The sequence below is a fragment of the Molossus molossus genome, unplaced genomic scaffold (assembly GCF_014108415.1).
Source record: "Molossus molossus isolate mMolMol1 unplaced genomic scaffold, mMolMol1.p scaffold_m16_p_12, whole genome shotgun sequence".
NCBI classification, from domain to species: Eukaryota; Metazoa; Chordata; class Mammalia; order Chiroptera; family Molossidae; genus Molossus; species Molossus molossus.
In genome coordinates, this window is record NW_023425347.1 from 63,549,314 (window position 1) to 63,568,708 (window position 19,395).

The window sequence follows — 19,395 nt, forward strand, 5'->3', positions numbered from 1 at the left end:
CCAGGCCTGTTGTAGTCACTAGGTATACCGTGGTGGGCAAAGCAGATAAAATCTCGGCCCTCTAGGAGTTGATGTGGTAGTGGGGAGAGACAGACAATAAACAAATAAGATGTGAGAGTTTATCAGGTGGCAGCAAGAGCTATGGGAGAAAAGTTTTTTTTTGTTTTGTTTTTTGTGTGGGAGAAAAGTTTTAAACCGGTAGACTGGCATTCAAACAAAGGAAGCCTGGAGTGGCCAGGATGGAGAGAGGGGAATATTCCCCATGGAGAGAACAGGCAGAGACAGCTCCAGTGAGAAAACTTTGAGGGATGGGATGCTGCAGCCGAATGAGATAGAAGAAGGTGAGATGGGAGGGATAATGGGCCCATGATTCTGAGAATTGGGGTTTTCCTTAGTGCAATGGAACCTTTTGGAGAGTTTGGGGGAAAGAAGTGATGTATTCAGACATGTCTATTTCCAAGATTAACAACCCCCTACCCCCTACAGCTGAGATGGAAACAAGGTCTCCAGGCCCAGACAGCCTTCCTGCAGCTTTTGGGTTACGCACCAAGCGGCTGCCAGCCCTGCATTGGGTGCTACAGCCTTGGGGAGCCCACAGACTGGTCTAGAAGGAAAGGCAGCCAGGCTGCAGACCAGTGGAAACCAGGGCTGCTTACAAGTCTGCAGAGTGGAGGCACAGAGGAGTGGGTGTTTCCTGGGGGTGAGGCAGGATAGTAAGAAACTAGGAAAATCCCTTGACAAGTGGAATGAGGAAACTGAGACAGATAGCTGAACAAACTGAGAATTTACAGCTAGATGTAGAAGGTCACCTCCCTAGAGATAACATCTAGGCCTCGGTTGTATTTCAGCTCCAGACCCAGAAAAACAGCAAAACCAGGTGGGAAACCCAGGACCAGCTGCAATGACAAATGACCCCCTGCCCTGGTCCTGACCAATCAGTGGAGATCATGACCCTGAAAGGACACACCTGGAAAAGCTGATGAATATTCTATTGAGATTTCCCCTAAACTCCCAGCCTTTAAAAATCCTCAAAACAAAGGACCCAGCACAGCTTTCCCCTTCCAGGAGCAAGCTGTGCCTTTCCTTCCCCCCTCTTCTTCCCTCATGGGTATGCATCTTCTAAACTCTAGGGAACTCCAGGAGACTTGCAACCAGGGGAGCAATCCAGGGCTAACCCTGTGAACCTGTCTCCAAGGCCCGCTTTTCTCTAACTTCTCAGTGGGCCAAAGCAGCCCTGCCTAGGCTCATTTCTTTCCTATAACATTTCTGGAGAGCCAGAGCAGCCCCACTTAGGCTCTCTCCTGTAGCTGCTTCTATCCTAGGCCCTCCTTTGTTTCACTGTCCCCAGCTTTCATAAATGCATTGCACTCTGAGTAACAAGGACTCTCATCTTGTGAAATCTTTCCTGCACAAAGTCAAGAACCCACACACTACAGGCTGGCCTGAGGCAGACCCACTCAGGGCCAGGTCCCCTTTCTCATAACGGGAATTGAGGGAGGTTTCACAGAGGAGGTGATGCAGAGCTGAGAGCAGAGACGAAGAAGGTCTCTGCAGATGGATTGAGGCCAGATGGAAAGTTGGGCATTTCAGGCAGTTGAACCCATATGCAGAGAGGCGTGGAGGTGTACAATGGCCAGCATGCTAGGGACGGAGAGAGTAAGGCCAGCAAGGTTGGCTAGGGCCAGAGGCCTGACTGCACGTTGGCCTTCCTCCTGCAGAGGATATGAGCCACAGGAAAGACCTCAGGGCAAGTTTGTCTCAGGAAAGCCTGGATTGCCAGGTGAAAGACTGATGAGGGGAGGCTGTCAGTGAGAGACCAGGGGGGAGAAGAAATCTGAAGCCCAGTAGTGGAGCTGTCAGATTTGGTTATTATTTGGTATGAGGATGAGAGAGACAGCAGGGCTAAGGATGACATATGGAGGACCATGAACATTCCAGGGCCAGGACTCTATTTTTCTATTCTAACTTGCCCATATACAGCAGAACACCTGGTCCCTTTCCTCCAAACCCAAACCTTTCCCACACTTCCTCCTCCAGCCTGCTCCCCGACTACAGTTCCCGTTCTTACACTCCTCTTCATTATCTTTTCCCTTCTTGAATACTAAGTCCTTTTGCTTCCACTTTTAAATTTGATTCCTGTAAAACCCTGTGAAGTAAGAACCCATTTTTACAGGTGATGACAGGGGAGGCTCAGAAAAGGGAAGCGACTTGAGTAGGAAGTGCTGTTTGACCCTTTGAGCTCAAGACGACTTGGAGGCCTTGGCCAGTACCTGAGCCTCTGCTGAGCTTCGATTGCGGAGGGGGTGGGGGGGAACGACACCACCCAGCCAGGACCCTGGAGAGCAGGGGTGGGGGGAGTGGAGGGCGGAGCAGGTCTCCAGAGCCTGGTGGGGCTCGCAGGGCGGTCATGCGCAGGACTGTAGCTGCCTGGCAGCGGAAGAAGTAGCACCAGCGCCAAGGCACGTGTGTCTGCACTCGAGTGGTCTTGGAGGCGCCAGGGCTGCTGCCAGCCTCAGCCAGAGCCTAAGGCTGCCCTACTGCCTACCTGCTGCTAGCCCTGCGGGGCTCTGCGGGGATGGGAGGCAGAGAGGCCCCAGAGCTGGGGAAGAGGAGGGCCACTTCTATGTAGGGGATCAAGTGAACCCCGGGGAGGCATCCTGAGTTCTGGTCCCTGACCACTCCCTGCACCTCAGCAAAGCCAAGATTTCCAAGCCAGCACCTTATTGGAAAGGAACCGCTGTGATAAATAGAGAATTTAAGGAGTTCAAGTTAACTGATTACTGTGGAAAATACCTGTTTTTTCCTTCTACCCACTTGATTTCACTTTTTTGTGTCCACCTGAAATTATCGCCTTTGGTGATAGACTTAAAGAATTCAGATCTATAAACACTGGAGTGGTGGCGTGCTCTCTCGATTCACGGTTTGCCCATTTGGTCTGGATTAACACCCCTCGAAGACCAGGAGGATTTAGGCCAATAAAGATTCCACTTTTCAGATTTGACCCATCAGATCTCAAAGGACTATGGCATACATCTGCAAGACTCAGGCCATGCTCTTAGAGGTCTGTTCATTATTGATGACAAAGGGATCCTGAAAAGATTACTCCGAATGGCCTTCCTGTGGGGAGATGAGTGGATGAGACCCTGTGTTTGGCTCAAGCGTTCCAGTACACGATACACATGGAGGAGTCTGCCCTGCTGCCTGGAAATCTGGCAGTGAAACTGTATTCCCAGATCCAGCTGGAACACTGAAGTATTTCGACAAACTGAACTGAAAAATACTTCCTCAGGTTATAATGCTTGTATGCTCTCAATAAAGGAACCGTGTTGTTACCAAAAGAAGAAGAAAGCAGCAGTGTTTCTGGGTGGAAAGAGCTGAAGCATGGGTAGAAGACCTTTGGGACTCATTTTTTATTCCTTTGTGTGACCTTGGATAAGGCCCACTGTCTGAGCCCTGTCCTCATATGTGGAATGTAGACAAGAAGCCGGCCTACCCTGCCCATAACTCTGTATGGCTACCGTGAGACTCAAAGGAGGTGATGCTTGTGAGCATTCTTGGCAACAGAAAAGGTTGTGCAGCCCTGGCCAGTTTGGCTCAGCGGTTAGAGCGTCGGCCTGCGGTCCGGAGAGACCCGGGTTCGTATGTACCTTGGTTGCAGTTTGTCCCCAGCCCTGGTTGGGTCATGTGGGTGGCAGCCACTCGATGTGTAGCTTTCACGTCGATGTTTCTCTCTCTCTCTCTCTCCCTCTCACTCTATCTGAGCAAAATATCGAAAAATGTCCTCAGGTGAGGATAAAAAAAAAAAAAAAAGAAAGAAAAGGTTGTGCAAAAGGACCATTCCCATTTCTCACTCTCTCTTCGGCCCAGGATCCTGATGCCTTGGCCTACCATCTATTAGAGGATGATTGTGTGGTCTGCTTCATGAATTCCTTAGCCCCAACAGGAGCTTAAATATAGGTGCTCCTCAGGCGTATGTCTCTTCCCACTCTGCAGACTCACGCAGGGAATCTCACCTCACCCCTGTACACAGATTAGTCTCAAATGTGTTTTCATGTCAGATCCCTCTGCTGAGCTCCAGCCCTGTGCAGCCAGCCGCCCGGTGATGTCTCCACGAGCATGGCGCACAAGCCCCTCAGGTTCACCACGTCCAACCTGAACTCAGCCCTCCCCAAACCTGCTCCTGGTTCGAGGGATCACTCAGTGGGGGGGACCACCGACCCAGTCATCCACCCAGAAACCTGGGCACCATCCTAGGCACCTTGTTCTTCCTCCCCTTCCTTCATCAATCACCAGATTCTAAAAATTCTCTTTTCTTAGTCGCACACAGGTCTGATCACCCTCTTCACCCCACACTGAACCCAGCAACCCCACCCTTCGTCCTGAAACCTCCGGCCTGGTCTCCCTGCCTGTCCTCTTGTCCACACAACTCCCCCCACCTGCTGCCCGCCCTTTAATTCCACTTGGCGTGAGCTTTCTACTGCCCCCCCCCCCCATTATTCCCTTTTGTGCCCCAGAGCCCTCCTCACCCCCTCCCACCACTCTGTTTTAATGTGTAGTTTTAGCTTGTATGTGTTCTTGCAAAGTGAAACTCTTGTGCATACATTTTTAATGTGTGTGTTTTTTTTTACTCAGCAGTAGGTTTTAGGTCCGGTCCGTGGTGCTACATGTACCAGCACTGCCTCTAACTGCTTAGTGGGACTCCGTGGCGCCCATTCTCTCCCTGAGGATGGATGCCCAGGTCCTCCTCTCCCAGGCACCACAAATAATGCTGACAGACTCCCGCATACATCTCTCCTTATGGCCTGTGGAAGGATTTCCCTGAGACGTGTGCCCATGAGTGGACTCTCAGGGTCATGGGCATACATAAACTTAATATGACTGAAAAGGGACAGACCCCTGTTCAGGATGGCTGCACTCGTCTACCTCCCACCAGCAATGCCTGGGGATTCCGGTATCCCCACGAGGACGAGCTTTCTAAAGCAGAAATCTGCACAAGTTCCTCCCCTGCCTGCCCTCCCCTCCCCATCATGCCTTCCCACTGTTCTCTGGATGAAGTCTCCCTTCTTAACACAGCCTCCAAGGCCACAGTGACCAACCCTTGCCCTCCCCTTCCCTCCCACTGGGCTTCATTGGACCTACGTACCTGCTCTTGGGCCTTGGCCCTATGTGCCCCGTTCTCCATACAAACCCACCAAGTGGTCATCTTTCCAAACCCCCTGGAGGGGCACCTTGGCCCTGGGAAGCCTTCCCTGACACTCCAACCCCAAGCTAGTCTATGCACCTCCTCTGGACTTCACAGCTGTATACTTCCCTTCATCGCAGTACTGGCCTGCTGGGCTGTGGGTGTCTTTATGTCTCTTCTACTTCCATTAGGCCACAGTTTCTCAACCCCGGCATGTCTGACATTTGGGATGAATAATTCTTCCCCATGCGGGCTTTTCTGTGCATGGCAGGATGTTAAGCAGCATCACTGGCCTCTACCCACGGAGGCCAATAACAGCATCTCCTTCCCCAAGTTGTAACAACGAAAAATGTCTCAAGACATGGCCCAATAGTCCCTGGGTGTCAAAAATCACCCCTCTGTGAGGAGCCACTACATCAGACCATAAACTGCCCAGGGCCTGGGGCAGAGTCTCATTCATGTCTGTATCTCTGGCACCTGAAACAGGTCTGACCCAAGTGAGCTGCTCAGTACATGTTGCCCAAATGAATGGTGACCAATCTCTGGGTGAAGACCCAAGGGTGGGACTCAGAGATTAGGGTTCTGGGATATGCATGATGTCATAGGATGGGGGAAGTCTCTTCTTTTCCTCCATCAAAAACCACCCAAATCATCTCCTTTTGTACTTACGCCCTCCCTGTGTGGGGAGGGGAAATGAAACATCCAGCAAGCTTATGGTGTGGAGCAAGCCACTTGGCCTCTCTCAGCCTCAGCTTCCCCACTTACACAATGTGGACAAACTGCCTGTGTGAGTCCATACATGTTGGCTGAGCGGTGAAGGCCATGCTCCTGTCCCAGATTTGCTGCACAGAGCAAGACTGTGCCAGACCCTGAGGCATCTCCCACGAGGAAACACTCAGGGGAGAGAGGTGAGCCACGTGGCATTTATGGTGAGCATGGCTGGGGCTGGGGCCTCCCCTGAGGAGGGCTGGGGACTCAGGTTCATCACTGCTTCAAGGACATTGTCCAGGAGCCCAGGGCCTGCATGATCCAGGAGCGCCGCTGGTGAGTAGTGGGCAGGTTCTCACAACTAGTGCTCCAGCGGTGTGTGGTGGCCGGGTCACATACCCACGAGTCCTCATGTGACAGTGGCCAGGAGTTCCGCCAGCCGTTGGCCAGGATGTTGTCCTGGGCCTGGGCTGCATAGATGCACACTGATGCTTCTGGGTCATGTCTCAAGTTCTCCAGAGCTTAGTCATGGAAATAGAAGAGGCCACTTGTTAAGACCCAGTCCCCATCTGGGTCTCATACCTCCTCCTTCCTTCTCGCTTCCATGTCTTAGCTAAGGCACCCTCTACTCAGCCTCCCTCATCTTACCTTCCTCATAGCTCTTCAAATTGTTTACACTTCAAAGCTTGAAGCAAAACCTGCCTCCTCCAGAAAGTCTTCTTGGATTGCCCCGGTCTACCTTTAGCTTTCCTGGTTTTCTGAGCCTGGTTTCCTAGACTATAAGCTTCCCTAGGATGGGGCTGTGCCCTGTGTCTTGGTGACTCCATGGTACCAACATGTACTCGCCTGCATATAGACTAACACACTGAACCAAGCTGAGATTCTTACCTTGGAACCCATCCTTCCCTTCCCTGTGACCCACTGTAAGCCTACTCATTCTCTCGCTGGCCCCTGAAATCTCACCAATGTAGGGCACAACTCACCGGTTTTAACTTCATTCAGACGATCTTCTGTCATTATGCTTTCCATGAAGGGGACCAGGGACCCTTGAGCATAATCCAAGAGTTGAGCACATCTGCCTCCTGATTCTGACCCCACTCCATCCCACTCTCGGACCAGAACTCCTCAGAGAAGCTCTCCCCACTCTTCTCCAGCCCCTCAAATTAGGACACAGCTGAAGAACTTCATTTTGACCCAAGAGGGGCCATGGGAGAGATGGCAGGCTTGAAGGGCAGGGATGGCGTCAGGACAGGGGCAGGATGTGAGCTGTAGCCAGTTCTGCTGGGCAGCCCCAGGTGGTCCCTTAGTCAGACTGGCCCTAGTACCCTCACCTGGACTTGGGAGGTGCTGCCTCAGCTGCCCCTCCCTGGGGAGTTTGAGCTACAATAACATGAAAGATGCCGAGTGCTGACATACTTTCTAGGCAGGCCGTTGGCAGGACCCTTGGAGGGGTTGAGCCCCTGCTCCTCAGCAGTATCATTTAACCCTCCCCCGCTGTGCACAGTTGGCAAGGTTGTGACCAGCACAAGGACTCCAGGCCGAATGCAGCCCGCGGCCCACTTCCCAGGGAGTGATCTTAGAGGAGAGAAGGCCTTTCCGATTCGCACCATAACTGTCTGCTGGCCAACCCTCAAACCCAAGGGGAGGCATCCACTCAGGTGCCAAAAGGGCTGGCAGCTTCCTTCCAAGGGGAGGAAGCAAATCGGAGGCTGTGTAGGGCCCCAGGGGCAGGACAAGTCGTGCCGCGGAAGGTTACCTATGAACATGACTGAGCACTTCCGGATGGAGGCCCGGGGGTTCTTGGCGTACTCCAGGCTCTGGCCGAGAAAGATGAAGGCTCTGTCTCGATGGGTGTTCACCTGGGACGGAGAGAACCCGAGAGTGCTGAGCCCTCACGGGGACTAATTACTCATCCACCCCTCCCAAAACTAGGAATGGTGACTGTCAGGCAGCCAGACCCTGGCCTCTTGCCTCCTAAATATTTCTGCCTGAGCCTCCAGAGGCCAGGTCTCATCTTCGGCAGAATACAGTCACTGCAGTGGTCTTTCTGTCTTGAGTGTCTCCTCTTCTGATCCTCCCCCCTACTGCAGCTGGAAGGACAGTTCTAACATGCAGGTCTAGCCACCAGTGAGAATGCACATCGTATGCAAGGGACATGATCAATAGAAGACAGGTCTGACAACTTGAAGGATTCAAGTTGCAGAGCAGTTGGGAATAAATTGGAGAGTGAGGAGGGTCTTAAAAGCCTTTAAAACTAGACAGGAACAGCGTTGACTTCCGCATTGGAAAATAGGTAGCCAGCGTTCATTCTTGATAAGGCAAAAGCAAAGCAAAGTTTTGGGCAAAATAATCTGACAGTAGTGTTCAGGATGAGTTTGATCAAGTAAAAAGTAGGGGTCAGGCATCCTACTAAGAGGCTGTTGCAGGAGATGAAGAGAAATCTGTTCTGATCACTCCTGTGCGGACAGTCTGCACATCAGGGGGTAAACTCCTGGGCCTGGCATGCAAAGCCTCATGACCGTGTTCCATCTCTGCCTCCACTTCCACCCCTGCCTCCACCTGCCATGCGCATTGTGCTCCAGGGGCGGCACATAGCCCAGCTCTCCCCAGATATGTGACTGATACAAGCGATTGCTCCTGATTGCAGTGCCCTTCCTGCCCTCTCTCCTTCACCCCTTGAGGCTCGGCTCAGAAGCCACCTCCTCCCTGAAGCTCCCACAACCCTCGGGCAGAGCTGATCCCAACACCCTTGACGTTTCTGCAGCATCTTGCACACTTGGGCACGGCACCTATGACACTGTGCTGTAACTATTTATACCTGTCTCTCCCACTGGGCTCTGAGCTCCCAAAGAGAAGGAGTCATGTCACTCAGTTCAAGGTCCTCAGCACCCTGGACAGGACTGGGCATGGTACAGGTGCCCAGAAAATGTTGGATGGATGGATGAATGAGTGAATAAATGAACTGATGAATAGGTTACCAACCCCTTCTAAAGCTAAGGCTAGAACATGAGCAAAGCTGTTGACACTTAGAGACCGAAGAAGAGACTGAGACTCCTGTGGGGTCTACTTTTTTTTTTTTTTTTTTATCCTCACCCGAGGACATTTTTTCATGTTTTGTTCAGATAGAGCGGGGGGGAGAGAGAGGAAGAGAGAGAGAGAAACATCGATGTGAAGGGACACATCGAGTGGCTGCCACCCGCACGACCAACCAGGGCCGGGGACAAACTGCAACCGAGGTACATGCCCTTAGTGGGAACCGAACCCGGGTCTCTCTGGACCGCGGGCCGACGCTCCAACCGCTGAGCCAAACCGGCCAGGGCTCCTGTGGGGTCTAACACAGAGGTCACAAGCTGGCAGCCCACAGGCTTCACGCGGCCAGCCAAGTGCTGACCCGCACAGTGTTTTAAGAAAGCGAAATTGATCGCTAACTAATGTGTTATAAAAATCTGGGTTTCTAGCTTTTCTTATGAAAAGAGGACCTGGCTGCACAGTGAGGTAGAGCACTCTGCTCAGCTTTCCACGGGGACCGGGCCCTCCGGGCTGCCACAGGCACAACCACTGCCACATCACTCGTGATCATCGTCTGCCCAGTCACTGGCCACTGGAGGGGTTTGGATTAGTACCCTGCCGAACACTTCCTCCAGGCCTTTTTCTCTCTCTGCAAAATGATGGTGATAATGTCAGACACTGGACTGAGGAGATTTTGAGCATTGGTAGTGTTAAGCCCTTTTCTCAATTCTAGTAACAATCTGTATATATTTGTTAGGTTGGTATGGGAGATGCTGGCATGCTCTGTCCAATCTCCCTTTGGGTACAAAAAAATGTATCCCCTCTAGGTATGGGGATTGACGTATCTGAAGAAAACGGCTGATCCAAGGTCATGTCCCTTCCCAGGGTGGCTGGCATCAGAGAGAGGTGGGCACAGGGGTGTAAAGACCTGACCCCCAGCCCCATTTGGAGAATCTCACACAGTGTTGGCTCAGGCCTCCCTGAAACTATACCGAAGCTTGACTTCTCCGCTCCCACTCCTGCTCCTTGCCTTCCCTTGGTGTTGGCCCCAAGGGTGCTCCGTCACAAACCCCTCATGCCAATCTGTGTCTTAGAGTCTGTGTCCTGGGGAAACAGGGAAGGTAAGTGGGACTGGGCGGCAAAGCTTCCTCAATGTCACGCGGAGGAACTGGGCTGTGACCTGCGATGCAGCCCTTTACTACCTTAGGATGTTCTCAGGTGTTACCTAGAAAGGGGTCAGATAAATTTGGGAAACTATAAATTAAACAACCATGAGACATGTCCTTGGCACAGAATATCTCAGAGACTTGAACGAGCTGGTGGCATTGCCAATGCCCAAGAGGAAGGAGACGGTGCAGTATTTTCCAAGCTCCTCTGAGAGCTTCGTTCTCCCCTGTAGGGTGTATCCTAGAGAACCGGTGTCACCGAGGGTACAACCTGGCATCACTGTTGTACAAAAGGGAGCCAATGAAGCCCTTCCAGCAGGATAAACACACGTGTGTGTGTTTTTTTATCCTCACCCGAGGACATTTTTCCATTTTTTGTTCAGGTAGAGTAGGAAGGAGAGAGAGGAAGAAAGAGAGAGAGAGAGAAACATCGATGTGAAAGGGACACATTGAGTGGTTGCCACCTGCATGACCCATCCAGGGCCGGGGACAGACTGCAGCCAAGGTATGTGCCCTTAGCGGGAACTGAACCTGGGTCTCTCTGGACCGTAGGCTGACGCTCTGACTGCTGAGCCAAACCGGCCAGGGCCAGATGTGTGTTTTAACCAAACCACTCTGCTGTCCTGGGTGGGGAATGGATTGGAGAAGATGAGGTTAAAGGCTGGGAGACCCACTGCATGCCCGACCCATGTCCTGGCTGAAGGGCATCCACAACCTGAATTAAAGGCAATTACAGTGCGGTTGGGGAGAGGAAAACAGGTTTAGGGGTCTTTAGGGTATTTAAGATTGATCCAATGTGGAAGGTGAGGGAGATGAAGGCGTCTGGGATGATTCTAGGGACCGAGAGGGACTGAGCAGAGTTCAGCTGGGAAGGCCACATGTCCAGAAGAGACATGCTGAGCCCGCAGTGATGTGGTTCAGCCAGGAGAGGTGTCTGGCCAGCCGCTGGAAAGGGAACACGGGGAGTGCGGAGAGAAGTCAGACAGAGCTGGACCCTCAGGAGCCGGCAGCGGGTGGTAGTAGGAGTGCCAGTCAGGATGTAAAAAGAAAGAAGAGGAGCCCTGGCCGGTTTGGCTCAGCGGTTAGAGCGTCGGCCCACGGACCAGAGAGACCCAGGTTCGGTTCCTGCTAAGGGCACGTACCTCAGTTGCAGTTTGTCCCCGGCCCCGGTTGGGGTCATGTGGGTGGCAGCCAGTCGATGCATCTCTCTCACATCGATGTTTCTCTCTTTCTCTTTCCCCCTCTCTCCCTCCTGCTCTATCTGAAGACAAATGCAAAAATGTCCTCAGGTGAGGATAAAAGAAGAGGAAAGAAAAGACTTGCCCACCTCCGTACTCGGAAGGAACCACTCTAGTCCTGGAAGCACTCACGAGGTAGTTGCAAATTTTGGTCACCGTCTGCTGCTGGCTGTCCCAGGGTTTCCTGCTATAAGCTCTTTTTGGCAACTCCCAAGCCATGAAGCAAGAGCAGCGGAACAGGGTCTTCACACAGAACTGGGGGCCAAGAGGAAGAGACCGTCAGAGCTGCGGAATTCCGGGACAGCCGGAAGCTGTCCCAGAAGAAGGTTGTGCGAAACTGGATCTGGGGAAATCGATTCTAATTTGAAATGTACAAGTGTGGTTGGTTGTCTGGAAGCAGAATTCTGACGGGTGCTTTTGGAAAATAGACTTCCCATGCTAGACTGCAGCGATTCTGGATCAGTGTCCACAGAGGGTGCGCACTCTCACCTGGCCCACTTTGGTGTTGCCCTCCTGCATGGTGAGCAGCAGGGGCACCAAGGCGCTGATCAGCTGCTCCTCCAGGGCAGGCGTGCAGGGTGACCGCAGCTTCTGGACCACCTTGCCATACAGGTTGATGCAGGAGGAGCGCACATCCTCTCGTGCCTGGGACAGACGCAGAGGCTCAGGCACGCTCCCTCCCCCAGGAGGCTGCCCGCACCTCTGAACCCCACAAGGAAGCACTAGGACCTCCTTCCACTCATTCTGAGTGGCCCTCCGGGCACAGGAGACGGAATAGCAGAGGCCGCCGGCTGGGGCTGATCTGGGGCTGGCATCCCCCTCACCAGAGCCTAGGTCCAGAGCTCCACCCGCTCTTCCCAGCCAGGGCTCCTGCACATCTAAAAGGTGCCTTAGTGCCAAGTGGAATAATGCCCCCCTCTGCCAGGACCAATAAAAATGCACCCCCTTTCGGTACACCAATTTCAATGAAGCAAGTCTCCGGGGAGACTTGATTCCAAAAGAAGAGCTCCCTCAGTGCGAGCCAGTTAGAAAGGACCTTTCTCTATGCAAACCTAGTACTGAATGACATGGACCACTGGGAAGGAGGTGCCCCTTCCCCTGGGCTGACTCGACCCTGCCCAGACCCCAGCAGGCCATGGACAAAGAACCACCCTCTGCACACCCTCTCCCACCCCTTCCGCTCTCCCACCTACCACCACCCCGCCCCGTGGGGTTTCTTACGTCACTGAAGTGTGGCAGCAGGACCTGCAGCATGTCCACGTAGACCGAGCTGTCATTCAGCTTCCGGTCCTGCCCCTTGAAGATGGTCTTGAGGTTGTGGCCCGCCTCCATCACCAGCAGCCCGTCCACATTCTTCAGGCCCTTCACCATGGAGGGTATGAGCGCCTGCACTTTGGCAGTCTGTGGGGCAGGAGCATGCGGGATGGGGGCGCCTACCTAGGCTAACAGGTGGGAGACCCAGCCTCTGATTCACTGGGCACTTGGTGAAACAAGTCCCACCTGCAGGCCTTTGCTCAAGGCACCCCACCCGCCCGAATGCCCTCGCTCAAGCTCTTGCTGTCCCCACAGCCCTCTTTGGCCTCGTGGACTCCGTCCTGGCCTGGATTCCAGGCCCTTTGGTGTCCACTCCCTTCCTTGTGTTATTAGTTAGCTTTCCTGTCGCTTCATCCCACTGTGTATATCATGAGCTGCAACAGTGACTGGTAGAAAAAAACAAAGCACTTTAAAAAATGCGAATGAGCCCTGGCTAGTTTGCTCAGTGGTTAGAGCATTGGCCTGCAGACCAATGAGTCACGGATTTGATTCCAGTCAAGGGCATGTACCTCGGTTGTAGTTCATCCCCGGCCTTGGTCGAGGTCATGCGGGAGGCAACCAGTCGATGTGTCCCTCTCACACTGATGTTTCTCTCTCTCTTCCTCCCTCCCACTCTATGTGAAGATAAATGGAAAAATATTCTCCGGTGAGGATTAAAAAATAAAAATGCTAATGATGCCCCAACAATCCTGGCCTTGGTTTCCTAATCTGCAAGACTGGAATGATTACTGCCAGGCCCAGCGCCTCCTACACACACTGCCTTTGGGGTCATTGCCTGGATTAGAAACTGTATCAAGAAGAATAAAGTATTTAGGGAATTATTAGAGATACTCATTTTGAAGATGGGGCAACTGATTTTATAGATGGATCAGAAACGGGCTCTGACTCTAGCACCAGCATCTGAGAGTCCCTGAGGGCAGCTCCATCCTCCCTCCAGCCCGAGTCGGGCGGGGCCGGGCCCTTCTCTGCCCCCGGCTCACCTTCTCAGTCCTGCGGGCCAGGATGACCAGGCCTCGGATGGACAGCACCTTCATGACGGGGTTGTGGTGGTTCAGGCCTTCCGCCATTCGCCCCAAAGAGTACTCCTCGGGGATCCGCCGCACCTGCTCCATCTGGAGGAGCTGAAGGAGCAACGGTAATTACTCCGTGTCCCCATGCACTGGTAGTACATGTCAGATGACCAGGGACCGAGTGGGGGGCGTAACTGATTACTGCCTGGTCAGCACTGTCCAATGCAGGTCATATATATTAGCTTAAATTTTTTAATAGCCACATTTTTTAAAAAGTAGAAATAGGTAACATTAACCTTAGTAATACATCTTATTTAACCCAGTATATCCAAAATATTATCATTTCAACATGCAATCAATATAAAATTTATTTATATATTTCTCATTGGTGTGAATTTTATACTTAAAACACATTTCAATTCAGACAACTGCATTCCAGGGGCCAAACAGGCCCCCTGTGGCTGGTGGCAGTTGCATTGGACAGCCCGGGTCCAGTTAGTGATGGCCACTGGCCCGTCTCCACCCGGCACAGTGGTGACGGCCCTGCGCCCTGTCCCTTCCGCCCACTCTCCTCAGTGAGCCTCCACTCTCAGGATCTTAACTACTATCCCCAGGCAGATAACTCCTAGAGATCTGTCTCAGCCTCCGTTCGAGCTGATTCGGAAACAAGTATCACCGCACATCTCCAGTGGGTGTCCAGCACCTCATGCCAAAGCCGAACATGTCACTGCCCAGCTCAGAGCCCTGGTGCCCCCACTGCCTTTCACCATCAACCCTAATTGCCTGGGGCCTTATCACGCCAACCTACCCTCTAGCCACGCTCTTACCATCAACCAGCCTCTACCCAAGCCGCCCAGTGTTCATGGATGACCCAGGCTCTTCTGTCCCTTTGGTGTGGGCATGATGTCCTTCTGCCGGGGCACCCACCTCTCCTCCAGCCTCTGCTTACCTTGCATGGCTCAGCCCAGAGCCTGGCCCCGGGGAGCCATGTCTGACAGTGCCCCAGGCCGCCCCTAGGCTGACAGCGCCCTGCTCTGGGCCCCCAAGAGCCCTGAACATGGAGATCTCGGTGCTCCCATCCGCTTCTGCACCTGCCTCCCCCACCCCACTGGGGGATCCCTGAGGACACGAATGAGTGTATCTTCTTGGGTCCATTACCCAACACAGCCCCGGTGTGGAGCATGTGCTCAGGGGACACCTGTTGCATGGAACATGAAATTTGGTCCTTTCCCATTGGAGTTGCCCTTCCTCCTGTGTCCCCATTGCAAGGTTAGCACCACCAGCCACCGCCACCCTTGTCCCAGCTGCAAACCAGGCATCACCCTCCTCTCCTTTCGATCCCTCACCACCCTCCCCAGCCGCCATGACCGCTGGTCTTCAGTTCCTGCCTCACCGTCCTCATAAACACTCCTCCTACCTGTTCCCTTGCCCTACATCTACTGAGACCATTGAGACCACGTGTCTGTGTGATGAGAAGAGGGAGCTGGGGAGAGGTGCTCATCCATCTAACAATTCTCAGGCCTGCTCTACACCAGGTTCTGTGCTGGGCACTGGAGACATAGAAGAGAGTAACCATCGTAATAAAAATAGCAGCAGAGCTCACACAGAGCATGCTTCCTGTGTTCTGGGTGTTTCACATAAACTCACTGAATCCTCATCAAAACCCTGAGATGAGCAATTCGTTATCCCCATTTTACAGGTGAGGAAACTGAGGTGCAGGCAGGTTTAGTAACTTGCACAAGGTCACACAGCTCCTTGAGGAGTTCACTGGCCATTGGGAGAAGCAAGTACACACAAGACAATCACAGCTCAGGGGCCAGGGGGAGCCAGGGAGGGACATCTGAGCTACATCAAAGTTCCACAGTGTTCGTGGTGGGCCTGGCCCTGGCCAGGAGCAGGGCTACCTCTTCTGGGGAATAGGAGAAACTAGGGGAGGACCCTTGCTTCAGGAAGGGGGTGTCACTCAGGGTTCCAGGGGAATGCTGGGAAAGGTTAAGTCTAGAGTCTATGACCTTGTGGTAGAGTCTTCTGAGATCTGGCAAGATCCAATGTCCACTCCCTCCCTGAAGAACCCATATGGTAGCCACTAAGACTAAGAAGCATCTCTTGTCCAGCCAGTGTGGCCCAGGACACATGCCCAGGTTGTGGGCCCGATCTTTAGTGGGGACATGCAGGAGGCAGCCAATCGATGTTCTCTCTCATTGATGTTTCTCTCTCTCTCTCCCTCTCACTTCCTCTCTCTCTAAAAAAAAAATCAATAAAGGGAAAAAAATTGTTTTAAAGAAGCATCTCTCCCACGAGGCTGATGGGAATAAAGAGCCAGTCAGGAAGACCTGGTCTGAATCTCTCTGGACTCCTTGAGCAGTGTGACCTTCACAAATGTCCCTCACCTCACCTACACCTGAGCATCACAAGTCCTTCTTGGTGGCGCTGCTGTGCAGATGGACGGGGTAACTAACACATGAAAGAGGTCAACACGGTGTTTGGCACGTAGCAGGCCCTCAGGAAATGGTACTTTCCCTTTCCTCACCAGGGCCATGCGGGCAGTTAGAAGTAGGACCCATGCTTATCCTCACGCGGGTGGCATGTTCTGCTGCGTCCATTCAGCCCCCATCTCAGAGCCCTCTCAGGGCTGGGCTGGGGATGTCGCATGAACATGACTCCGCAGACTCACAGTCCAGCTGGACAGGCAGAAAGATGCGCAGAGTGCCCGGAACGCCATGCTGCCTCCGGTCCATCTGGCAAACTTTGCTCATCGTCAAGGCCCAGCTCAAATGACACCTCCTACAGGAAGCCTTCCTGAACCGAGCCTCCTGCCTCTGAGCCCCACTGTACAGGCCCTGGTGATAGCCCTGACCCCCTGTGTGACAACCAGCAAGTCCAAAGAGGCACAGAAGGGTGGGATAGGAGAGCAGGTTTTGCAAGTGCCCATCAACAGATGAATGGATGAACAGAATGTGGTCTATACACACCATGGAATATGATTCAGCCTGAAAAAGGAATGAAGTTCTGACCCCTGCTACAACATGAATGAACCTTAAAATCAATGTGTTAAGTGAAATAAACCAGATAGTGTATGATTCCACTTATATAAAACCTAGAATAGGCAGATTCACAGAAACAGAAAATGGAACAGTGGTTGCCAGAGGCTAGGAGAGAAGAGATGGGAGCTTCAGTTTGGAGAGGAAGATTAAAACGTTCTGAAGATAGATGGTGGTTACAGTTGTTCTACAATGTGAATGCACTTAATCCCACTGAACTGTACACTTAAAAATGGTTAAAATGGCCCTGACCGGTTTGGCTCAGAGGTTAGAGCGTCAGCCCACGGACCAGAGAAACATGGGTTCGGTTCCCACTAAGGGCACGTACCTCGGTTGCAGTTCGTCCCTGGCCCTGGTTGGGGTCATGCAGGTGGCAACCAGTCGATGTGTCTTTCTTACATCGATGCGCCCCTCCCACCCCCCCGCCTCTTGCTCTATCTGAAGATAAATGCAAAAATATGCTCGGGTGAGGATAAAAATAAAAAAGGTCAAAATGGGCCCTGACCAGGTGGCTCAGTTGGTCAGAGAGTCATCTTGCATACCAAAAGCTTGCAGTTCAATTCCCAGTCACAGCACAGGCCTAGATTGTGGGTTTGATCCCCAGTCAGGGTGTGTATGGGAGACAACTGACTGATGTTTCTCTCTCACTTCAGTGTTTCCCCCTGACTCTCTTCTCTGTCTAAAACTCAATTTTAAAAATATATCTTCACCTGGCTAGTTTGGCTCAGCAGTTAGAGCGTCAGCCCTCAGACCAAAGAGTCTCAGGTTCAATTCCTGGTCAAGGGCACGTACCTCAGTTGTAGGTTCGATGCCCAGCCCTAGTCGGGGGATTGTGCAAGAGGCAAGCAATCAATGTGTCTGTCTCACATCAATGTTTCTCTCTCTCCCTCCCTCCCTCACTTTCATTCTATCTGAAAAAACTCAATGGAAAAATATCCTCAAGTGAGGATTAAAAAAAAAAGACAAGTTCAGGCTGATAAACAGCAAAATAAATCTTTTTTTTTTATCCTCACCCAAGGACATTTTTCCATTTTTTGTTCAGATAGAGCGGAAGGGAGAGAGAGGAAGAGAGAGAGAGAAACATCGATGTGAAGGGACACATCAAGTGGCTGCCACCCGCACGACCAACCAGGGCCGGGGACAAACTGCAACTGAGGTACGTGCCCTTAGCGGGAACCGAACCCGGGTCTCTCTGTACCGCAGGCCGACGCTCCAACCGCTGAGCCAAACTGGCCAGGGCGTAAATCTTGAAAAAAACTGTGCCTCCCCCAAAAATATCCTCAGGTAAGGATAAAAAAATAAATGTTTAAAATGGTAACTTTTATGACATACAGGGTTCGGGCAAAAGTAGGTTTATAGTTGTTTGTATGGAAAATACAATAATAAATACTAATACAAGAATAAACTCTGTTTCATGTATTTACAACTGTAAAACTACGTTTGCCCCACCCTATATTTATTTTAACACACACGCACAACTCAAGGGAGTGTGTTTAAGAGTCTAGATGTCTGGGTTTTAATCCCGGATCTGCCACTCATGAGTTGCAAGGCCTTAGGAAAGTTACTGAAATCTGTGCCTCAGTTTCCTCCTCTAAAATGAGGGATAGAACAGTGTCTGCATCAGACTGTGAGGACTCCATGGCTCAACATGTGCAGAACTCTCGGAATGTGCCTGGAAGATAGTAAGTGCTCAGTAAATGTTCTGTTACTATGAGTCTCCTCTGTCAACCTTCTCGCGACTCATCTTTCCCCAGCACCCTCTCCCAGTGCCCACACGCACTCACTCAGCTTAGACGGCACTTGCTCCAGGAAGCCCCCACGGCACCCCACCACCTCGAGTCTCCTGGTCTCCTACCACAGCCTGGACTGCCCCATCACAACACACATCACTTTATGGCACCCGTGTTATAATAGGAGGTCCTCTGTCTGCTCTGTTGCACCACGAATTCAATGAGAGCAGGGAGGAGTCAAATTTACATTCGTCTCTCCAGTCTGACAACTGGCACACAGAAGTGCCCAGCAAAGGATGATGGCTGCCTGGGGCACTAACGGGGTCTGAGAAGAGTGGAATGGGGTGAAGGAGTGGAGAGAGGAATTGAGAAAGGAGGAAAAAGGGAACCCTTCAGATTCAAGAGAAATTATGTTCACAAGAGACTGTAACTTGTTCAGTTCTGTTTGCACAGGAGGAAGGACCTGTAAGGTGAACTGAGGCCTGTACCCGGGGGAAGGCCTGCGAGCAGCCCCCACCCTGCACCCGGGCCCGCCTGGTACCTCCACGAAGAAGGCGGTGGCGGTGACCTTGTGCTTCTCGTCGCCTCGCTCCAGGAGCGGGATGAGCAGGTAGAGGATGCGGCACATCTCCTGGCAGGAGTAGTGCACCATGGCCCTGGGGGTGGGGGACAGCAGCCACTCAGGCTCTCCGGCCCCAGGGAGACCTGCTGGGTGGGCGTCTGGCCCCGATGCTGGGAACTAGGGACAAGACAGGTTCCTGGGTTCCCAAGGTTTCCCATTTGCATGGTGCCTCGAGCACAGTAAGTGCTCAGTGAATGGGGCTGTATCCTGAGACCCGAGGGAGAGCAGCGCCCTGGACACTCGGGGCCGGGCTGAGAGGCGGGCTGCTCCCGCAGGAGTCCCTTCGCTGAAATCAAGGTGCTGCCTCCCGACCCGTGGGAGGCTGTGTGTGGGTGCAGCGAACAGCCCGATCTGGGCCAGCAGCTCATTTCCCAT

General features: G+C 52.5%; 1 protein-coding gene and 1 pseudogene across 2 annotated transcripts in view; one reads left to right on the forward strand and one right to left on the reverse strand.

The window, feature by feature from the left end:
- The first annotated feature begins 2,407 nt into the window (after window positions 1–2,407).
- On the forward strand, window positions 2,408–3,274 carry LOC118626770 (annotated as a pseudogene).
- A 2,811-nt stretch (window positions 3,275–6,085) lies between these two features.
- Window positions 6,086–19,395, reverse strand: part of MROH7 (maestro heat like repeat family member 7) — a 57,908-nt gene continuing 44,598 nt past the window's right edge. The window contains exons 15-22 of one of the 2 annotated variants that reach the window (XM_036256579.1): window positions 18,940–19,054; window positions 13,598–13,738; window positions 12,525–12,704; window positions 11,793–11,948; window positions 11,436–11,558; window positions 7,647–7,749; window positions 6,874–6,936; window positions 6,086–6,411 (exon numbers count right to left, since the gene is read on the reverse strand). In XM_036256579.1, coding sequence (XP_036112472.1) covers window positions 6,167–6,411; window positions 6,874–6,936; window positions 7,647–7,749; window positions 11,436–11,558; window positions 11,793–11,948; window positions 12,525–12,704; window positions 13,598–13,738; window positions 18,940–19,054 — 1,126 coding nt within the window. In that variant the 3' untranslated portion in view covers window positions 6,086–6,166. The remainder of the gene's footprint in view (window positions 6,412–6,873; window positions 6,937–7,646; window positions 7,750–11,435; window positions 11,559–11,792; window positions 11,949–12,524; window positions 12,705–13,597; window positions 13,739–18,939; window positions 19,055–19,395) is intronic. The other variant, XM_036256578.1, reaches the window with a different exon arrangement.